General features: G+C 34.4%; 2 protein-coding genes across 2 annotated transcripts; both read left to right on the forward strand.

Annotated features, from left to right (window-relative positions):
- Nucleotides 1-2524: 2524 nt before the first annotated feature.
- LOC127074646 (gamma-soluble NSF attachment protein) lies at nt 2525-6770 on the forward strand. Its single transcript, XM_051016019.1, has 9 exons — nt 2525-2715; nt 3013-3080; nt 3453-3537; nt 3688-3846; nt 4847-4984; nt 5677-5755; nt 5906-5985; nt 6129-6258; nt 6497-6770. Exons 1-9 carry the CDS (start codon nt 2669-2671, stop codon nt 6599-6601), a joined length of 891 nt encoding a protein of 296 aa, XP_050871976.1. The 5' UTR covers nt 2525-2668; the 3' UTR covers nt 6602-6770.
- A 955-nt stretch (nt 6771-7725) lies between these two features.
- On the forward strand, nt 7726-8584 carry LOC127074737 (FAS1 domain-containing protein SELMODRAFT_448915). The gene has a single exon (XM_051016121.1). The coding sequence runs from the start codon at nt 7890-7892 to the stop codon at nt 8553-8555; it is 666 nt and encodes a 221-aa protein (XP_050872078.1). The 5' UTR covers nt 7726-7889; the 3' UTR covers nt 8556-8584.
- Nucleotides 8585-9307: the final 723 nt, after the last annotated feature.

The raw sequence follows: 9307 nt of genomic DNA on the forward strand, positions 1-9307 counted from the left end.
AAGTTTTTATCCTTAGTACACTCCTTTGGGATGGTTCTTAACCTGACTCTAAGCTCTTGACTCACAACAAACTCTTTGATTCTTGGTTGATTCGATCAAGTCTTGTCAATATCAATGGAACTTGGGTGTTGATAAGCTGAAAATCATAATCCACCAAAATGGATGATTGATCTTGATGATGACTTGATCCATCCCTTGACCTTCATTTGTGCTTGCCTTGTGTGTGATCCCTTGTTTATGGTTGTTGCATTCATGCATACTTGCGCACCATAACATTCATCACACAAAAATAAATTTCAAGGAACTAAGGTCTCATTTGCAAATATTTTCAGACCATGGATTATGGACGAAGGAACATTAAGAAGTACAACTTCAGATGTCCTGATTTGAAAGAGCTAAGGAAGTTGGCATCTTTTGTATTAGATCCCTTGGACTTTAAGCAACGTCATGGGAAGCTTTTGTCTATGCTATCTGGTGATGTAGTTGAAGACTCTTTAGTGTTTTGGTTCATTTCTATGACCCTCTCTACCGGTGCTTCACTTTCCTAGATTATCAGCTTATACCTACGTTAGAGGAGTATGTCCATCTCTTAGGGATACCCGTTTCTGACAAGGTGCCCTTTAGTGGGTTGAAGGAGATTCCCAGATCTCATATCATAGCTGAAGCTCTTCATTTGAAGAAGTCTGAGATTGATGCTCATTGGGCGAAGAAAGTAGGAATTTTTGGGTTGACTTCTGAGTTTTTCATTGCTAAAGCTACTGTCTTTGCTCAAGCCGGTAGTAAGGATTCTTTTGAAGTCATCTTTGTGTTGCTTATCTATGGTTTAGCTTTGTTCCCTAACATTGACAGTTTTATTGGTGTTAACGCCATTAGAATCTTCTTGATTGGGAATCATGTACCTACTTTATTGGGTGACATGTATTTATCTTTGCATTTGAGGAATTCTAAAGGTGGTGGGACTATTGTGTGTTGTGTTCCTCTTCTATACAAGTGGTTTATACATGTTATCATTATCGCATAAAATTATGGCGGATCACATGAGTTTCTCGTCATTTGGGTACCAATGATATGTTGCTAGACACCGCTCTCTATTTATGATATAAAATAAATGGTTTAATATTATTGTCAATGTTACAAGAACCTACTGGTCACACACATTATAACACGTAAATGTGAGATTAAATAAATGATTAAGACTCATTTATGATTCCGTGGTGCATTCTTACGATATACTAGGACTAATTAGAAACATGTGTTATAGTGTAAGCTACGACACACATAAGTGGTTTTATAAATATATCCCTTATACTTAAGTAATAGTCATTCATTCACATAATCTCAAAATATCCTTATTGCGCTAGGATTTTGAATTTGCATTCTCTCTAAACCTTTTGTTAATTCACAACTAGTAATATAGGAGGAAGAATTCCTTATTACTAACTTTGTTTGTGGGGAGTGGGGACTGAGTAAAGGTGACGTTGTTCGTGTTGTGCTCATTATCAATCTATTTCGACTATCAAAGGTTCTGCATTATAAGAGTAATGAATCGATCTATGAATCGTGATGGTTCATATAGATCCATTGCAAGAGACTTTTTTTTTTTGTATTTTATCTGATGTGTTTATCGTGATTTCCCTTCACTTCAAGAATAGAAAATCCCCAAATATTTGTCTAGGGTGGGGGTTCTATGAATTCCTAAGATATTTACGAGATAATGGATTTTGATCCACAAATGATAGAGGAGAAGAATGCACAAGAATTAACAAGATTGATATTTAAATATGAGGCACAAGTAAATCGATCAAAAAGGTTAACAATATACTTGAATTTAAACTTTTTTGGTCTTGGAAAACAAGATGGCACCATCTCCAAACATGAGATGGAAAAGGTGAGGACTGTTTCTAGAGATGCATATAGGTTTCAATAGGCAATTCGTTCAACATCTGGTATGATAATAGAGAGTTTTTACATGCCGGTGATGAAAAGGTAGAGAAAACAGGTACCTTTTACGAAGATCACGGAAAGACTTGGAAGATCTCATTTTATTTTTATTTTACCTAATTAATAAGGATGAGAAAGTGAATTAAAGCATGATGAGCTAGATAATGATCGGGAAAAATCCAAAGTTCAAAAGACAGGATTTTAGGAAATCTCAATTGACATTATCAAAGATCTTCTTTAAATCAAATATGAAATCAACATCTCTATTTTTCTTCATCGACTTCTGCATGAAATGGATAACTCCGTGCAAAATAATAACATTATCAGATGAACCACAAAAAACAAGGTCAATGAAAATATCAAATCAAATTGAAAGACAGTTAATAAAGACTTTTTTAATAATCTTGTAGATAATGTTGGAGAGATTTGACGTAGACGATTAACAATTAATGGTGAAAGACGATTAACAAATACACCGAAAATCGTTAAGGAACAAAAACCTAACATTGATCAGAATAATCGATTTTAAACCTTGAAATTAGACTATTAAAACAAATTATATATATATATATATATATATATAATTGATGAATAAGTAAAGGTGTGGGACATGTGAGTAAATTACTAGACCTAGACGAACTTGTTTGAAGCGTAAGTTTGGAGTTAGTACAAACAAACACTCGTTGAATCGGAAGGGACTGCACAAGAAGACGCAGACAGCACAATCATGGCGTCTTCTGATCCCAACAAGCTCTTAACCAAAGCTGATAAACTGTATGTATATTCTCATTAATTTCTCTATTTTATTATTATGTTCATCTAGATCGTGATTCAACCTCAGATTCCACCCACAGTCTCGATTTTGATCCAATGGAAACACCATTTTTTATTCAACCGTCTTTTTTTTCCTTATCATGTGATTCAATTTCAATCCAATAATGAATTAAAACTTACAACTTGTTCAGGATTTGATATCATGTAATTTGATCTCAAACATATTGAGCTGTGGTATGTGGTTATGTTCTTTGATATAAAACCTTATAATTTGTCTTGTTTGTTTCTCTTTTTCAGAACAAAACTCAATTTCTCTAGGTGGAGTGCTGATTGGAAGACTGCTACTGTTCTTTATGAACAAGCTGGTAACTATTATTATTCAACCATTTCTAAATGTTTTGTTTCATTCTTTGTGCAAGCCATGAAGCACAACACCGACACGTCGACACCGGTAATAATTTGAAAAAATGAATAAACTACACCTAATCACAAATGTTGGTGTCGGTTTCGGACACCGACACTGACACGGATACACATTTTTTCAGAGGTGTTGGTGTTATAGAGTGTGCAAGCATTCTTATTTATTGCAGATAACGCGAAGTAGCTGTTTGTTCGAATTCTGTTAAGTTATAGTGCTATTTGATAATAATAACATTGTGGCAAGCATGTCTAAGTTATGTTTTTAAAGGAAAATGCTGCATGTTGGTAGTCTAATGAACTCTTTTTGTCTGGTGTAGCTATTGGGTTTGTATCTGCCAAGAACCATGAGAAAGCCAAGTTGGCTTTTGAGAAAGCTTCGCAAGGACAAGAGATGCTTGCTTCGTATCCTTTACATTCTTTAATTTTGTTTACGTTGTCTTCTTCATATCTTCTTCCATTATTAAGAGTAAAACTTATCTTGGTCTTCTATGATCTTATCGGATTCACTTTGTTAAAATGTCGCCTTTTGTTTGTCCTTGACAAGTTAATCAGACCTTGGAATGCAGCTGAACACATGGAATCTGCTGCTGCTCTGGCCAAGGAACTGAGTAATTGGAGAGAAGTTGAGGACTTCTGTCAAAAGGCATCTCAGTTGTACATGGAGTGTGGTAGACCACAACCTGCATCGGATGCTCTTGCAAAGGCAGCTCGGTAATTGTAATGTTTACCCTCTTGTTTTGCAGTTAAAAGTATGATAATTGTGATATGTTGAAGTAGAGTAATCAACTAAACATTAGCATGTATCAAAATACATAATGTGAATGCCCTGATAGGTTAGCATATGGTAACTCCATGATAATCAAGTTACATCTATTCTTTGGTAAAATCAAGCAGGCCATGATCTTTGTGGAGTATTCCTTCTGTACTTATTTACAAGACCCTATGACATATTTTATGCATATTATGAAAAGTTGGTAGTGCAAGTAATGTTTATGTTTTGTATCTAGTTTATTCTTCAAGACAAATTGGTAGTATTAATAAGGGATATATTTCAAAAAAGAGTAATAAATATATTTAGTAATTTGTAAAGGGTTTTATATTTAGGGGCAAGGAAACTTTTCAAAAGGGTCTTATAATTAGGAACGTAGGGAGTGTGTAGTTTATGAGTCGTTTGGGGTATTTGGTTGTGGCAATGTCATTTGAAATGCTTTCATAAGATGATAGGTGTGTTTCTTTGGCCTTCAAATTGCTCCGGGATAATCTATGTATATGGCCTTTTCTCGGTGTGGTGCACATGACTGTTTCAAAAGGATTTCCATTTCAGATATGGTTAGAAATTGAGCAGCATTTCTACATTCTTGATCTATTCAAGTTCTCTAATATGTCTCAATCATAATTGTGTGTTTCGCCTCTTCACTTATCTTATAATAAATTTAGAGTACATCTGTTATTTGGTTCAGTCAATGATTACTACAAAGTAAACAGTAACATGATATGATGTTTTAAATAATTATAAATCATTGATATAAGCCTCGTCATAAATTTAATACATTATGGCGGTCTTTGTATTTTATGCCACAGATACTGTATTTAACAAACAATAATCAATGTATGTTTTGCATCTGGATGTAAAATTGTGTTTTACTGTCTACTAAATCTCTATCTTTTATTATCACCATACATTTGTCATAGTACATTTCCCCCTATGCAGTGCTTTAGAAGATACCATGCCTGAAGAAGCTATTCAGTTGTATACAGATGCTTGTACAATTCTGGAAGACGATAATAAGGAACAGATGGCCTTTGATCTATACCGTGCTGTAACTAGGGTTTATATAAAACTTGAGAAGTAAGTACTATAAAAGTTAAGGCAGTGTACATTCTTATGGTTTGTAGATTATGAAGCATAACCTATCTTCATGCATTATCTAACACTAAAGGTAGCATTTGATAAATAGGTTAGAACGGATGAAATATGTGTTCTGTTCTATATTTGGTGTTGCTAAAAATTCAAAGGAATGGAACATAAGTAATTGTATATTTATTTAGCTCCACCAAAAGGGCAGAATAGTTCCATTCTGTTCTGTTCAGATGCCAAATGCTACCTAAAAACATAATAACCCAACCTAGAATCACCAATTAGTTTATCATCGTTATCTTATTTGAAACCATGAGCTCTAATAACCACCTCAGAGCTTATGTTTTTCTTGTCCTCCTCATGCATCTTGTTTTTGCATTGATATATAACTGTTTCTTTATGCAATACTCTGTGCCATCTTCGAGTTCTAGATTTGTTCTGGGTCCTGGCTTCGCATTGTAGTAAAGCTCATAGTTTAGAAGGGTTTCCCTTTACTTAGGATATGATGAGCCAACGGGAAATGCTAGTCTCTTTTCTCATGATTATTGGTTTTTTTTCTCAATTAATTTTATTTGCATAATGTAAAAATTGAAGTAATTTTCATAAGTGTAAATTTGTATGTAAACATTTCATTTATTGTATTTTGACTGACACATTTGTCTTGGGCATGGTTCGATACACAGATATACAGATGCCGCATCTTCCCAGTTGAGATTGGGCTTGGCAGCTGACCAGTGTAATGCTACCAATAGTCAGTCCAAGGTTTGTAATAATATATAAATTTTTTATTCTGTATTCCGTAGGGCCGCCAAACATGTGAATACAACTAGAATCCGTATTGTTTATACGCATGTTCATTTTTGTGTTTAACCTCTCCAAAACTTTCTCTCGTGTATCTTATCATGAATGCAGGCTTATCTTAGTGCCATTATTGTCTACCTTTATGCTCACGACTTTCAGCAAGCAGAGAAGTGCTATAATGACTGCTCTCAGTATGTTTCTGTCTCCTCTTTGTTCTGCTGTCCTGTATTGTAATGAAGTGTAAACTCAACCAACATCAACATGTGATATATGGAACCTTAATCAGATTGATTATTGATTATAAAATGTGAGAAAATGCTTGTGGTGTCTGTAGGATTGAAGCTTTTCTCAAAAGTGACCACAACCGTTGCGCTAGCAAGTTTCTTGCTGCTTACTCTGATGGAGACGTCGACGAAATCAAAAAAATTGCTCAGTCTAGCGCTGTTTCCCATCTTGACCATGCAGTGAGTAATTTAGCATATATGTAGTTTTTCTTTTAGACTGGGAGAATGTAGATAGCGAATACAATCTAGCTATAGAAACTTCTCCCCTGCTTGTCACCGATATTAGATCTTCCTCTTTTTAAGTCGAAGAATCAAATAGAAATGTGATTTAAACCAATTTTTTTACTTCAGTTCTCACTGTTTTAAGGGTTATGTCCGTGGACTCAACTTTTTATGATATGGTGTAAATCATTTGCAGATCATTCGGCTCGCAAGGAAACTTCCAACTGGTGATGTGAGTGCATTAAAGGCCGTCACTGTCGAAGATGACGAGGAACCACTGGACGAAAATGACCTGACTTAACCTAATGTTCTATTTATAGCACTGGTGCAAAACCTATTACAAGTTGATGAGTGAATTGAATTGTTTGGTTTTTATTGATATTTGTATAAAAATATAGTGCTCCTTTTATTGGGTATATATACATATTGAAATTGAAATGCAGGTAATAAGAGGAACACTATTCAATCAATCCAAATGATATATTACTCACTTTTTTTAGCGACACAACTGTTTATGACTATTTGGCAAAGAGTGATGTGTTGTAGAGTTTATGTTTTTTGACTGGTGATTAAGGAAAGCTTAAATTCATGGCTCAATAAGAGATGGAACCGGCTCGAATTTGAATCGGTAATTGGTAATATCTTGTTCAGACATTATATAAGAGAAACTTTTTTACTTTGTTGCAATCCTTAACAAGTTCAATGAGTTCTACCTTGGAATGCTTAAGAGTACTCTTCTGCCATTTTTTCTGAACTCATTCTTCACCTCATATGTCATGTTGAGAACCACCAATGGTAAATTTTTAAGAGCTCATTGGAATTGGTTATAGCCAATGTATGATTGATCACGAGTCAAATTGTGAACTCGTCCCACCCAACGTTCCAATCGCATGCCGGCGTGCTGTGATTAAAGTAAAATTGTATGCAGCAAATTTGGCGAACTTGTCATAGTTGAAAAGTTAACTCATTATGAATTCAAAGGTAATTTTGTTATGAATTCAATGACGCGTTCAGAATTCAAACTTCCTTATTTTAAAATGTATCAGGTTTCCTTTCATTCAAGCTTCTTTTTCGTTTCGACTCGGTTTCTTCTTACTCCCGTTTTCTTTTTAATTTTTTCAGTTTTTTTTACTCTTTAAATTCTATTTGATGTAAATCTCTTCAAATAATGGAAGAGAATCAATAACTCCATAAATTATACATATATAAGTATATTTTTCTATCAATAGTAGAATCTAACCGTCCCTGCTAAACTCTCAGTTTTTAAACATTGATCTTAGGTTTTATTTACATAATGTGTTTTAGAGACATCAAAAAAGTTTGAACTCAAACTTCTATCCCAACTTTCTAAATGTTTGGTTATAAGATGATTATTGAAGATTGGTATTAAATTATTAACTGTTAACTTTAAAATGTGCAGCAGGTGGGTTACATTCAAATCCTATTCCCACAACAATACAAATTATAAAACCAAGAAACCACTAACAAACTTCACTTATCATTCTCTTCCATCCAAAACCAAGAAAACAAACCCAAGAACACAAATCTCTCTCTCTCTCTCTCTCTTTCTCTCCCATTCTCCCTCTGCCATGGAAAACACCAGCCACTATCCTCATTTCTTCATCATCACTCTCATCTTGTTCACAACCTTCACAACAACAACATGCAGTAGCTCCACAAACACATCATCATCATCAACAACACCATCTCCACCAATGCCAACTCAAGAACTAAACAACATTCTTGACGCACTGATAGGTTCAGGAGACACAAGCATAAACAAATGGGTAAGCATATTATCAATGACAAATCCATCACTAAGCCTAACACTCTTCATCCCTCAACAAACACCATCACCTTCATCATCCACATTGGACCCTTTCACTTTCCCTTACCATATCGTCCCACAACGTCTCGCTTTCGCCGACCTCCTCCTCCTCCCTCGCTATTCCCGTCTCCCTACTCTCCTCCCCGGTAAAACCATTGCCATTACCGATAACTCCATCGGTAACTTCACCCTCGACGATGTCCTCCTCACTCATCCTGATCTTTATAACACATCCTCTCTTGCTGTTCATGGTGTGGAGAGGCTTCTTGATTACTCTTCCTTTGGTGATGCATCCATGATACCTAATTCGCCAAACTTTTTGCCGGTCGGAGAAACATGGAAGTCGGCCGGGCCCTTCTCGGCCCACGTTAATATCTTCTTGCTGGTTATCTGCTTTGTTCTTCAACAACTCGTTTTCTTTGTGTAACACATCGATCATGTTGAGTTTTTCTTTCTTTTTTTGCTTTCTTGAGTGCATTGATATGAACCAGTTATAGTTTTTTAGTTTTTGTTTTGTTTTGTTTATATGCATGCATGCACTGATTTTGTAGTGTATAATATTCAAGAATGTGATTGAAGTGTTATTAGAATCTTACTAATGTTTTCAAACTTAGTGTATATATTGTTTAGTTCCAAATTTGAATTTTGAAGCTAGTAAAATTGATTTTTAAAATGCAGAATTGATGACATGTCTATAGATGGTTTTGAATGTTACTAATTTTGAATCTATAATTGATTTTAATTTAATGCTAGGGTTTTGAGGTTTTATCTCTAGAATTGGTTTAGTTTTAGTTATTGTTTAACCTGTTTTTAAACAATTTAGTAAGTCAATTTTCAAAAAATATAATTAGATAAGCAGATTTTTTTAAAGAAAAAAAATGTTATTGATAAAAAGAGATCATTTAAGCACAATGAGTACAACTTTCAGACAAAACCTGAAGAGCGAGAAATTGAAATGTAACGTCAATCAAGTACGCTTGGTCTATGCAACTTATAGAATTGAAAAATTATTAAGACATGTGAAAGTTTTTATTTTTTTATTTTTAGCCACCACCAAGCTGTAATTTTCACTTACACTATTGAAAAACTTTGAATAGCTACAAGATTTTGTTAAGGGTATAATCTCTCACTAAACAATATTGTTTGAGGTTAAACCCCCTTGCAATATTCAAAAAATAT

Source organism: Lathyrus oleraceus, chromosome 1 (assembly GCF_024323335.1).
Source record: "Lathyrus oleraceus cultivar Zhongwan6 chromosome 1, CAAS_Psat_ZW6_1.0, whole genome shotgun sequence".
Classification (NCBI taxonomy): domain Eukaryota; kingdom Viridiplantae; phylum Streptophyta; class Magnoliopsida; order Fabales; family Fabaceae; genus Lathyrus; species Lathyrus oleraceus.

Excerpts from the sequence above, each read along its gene's own strand:
- LOC127074646 (XM_051016019.1), top strand. The coding sequence starts at position 2,669 with ATGGCGTCTTCTGATCCCAACAAGCTCTTAACCAAAGCTGATAAACT. Across the intron at positions 2,716-3,012 it reads TTAACCAAAGCTGATAAACT|AACAAAACTCAATTTCTCTA; the intron begins GTATGTATATTC and ends TCTCTTTTTCAG. Across the intron at positions 5,986-6,128 it reads TGCTATAATGACTGCTCTCA|GATTGAAGCTTTTCTCAAAA; the intron begins GTATGTTTCTGT and ends TGGTGTCTGTAG.
- LOC127074737 (XM_051016121.1), top strand. The coding sequence starts at position 7,890 with ATGGAAAACACCAGCCACTATCCTCATTTCTTCATCATCACTCTCATC.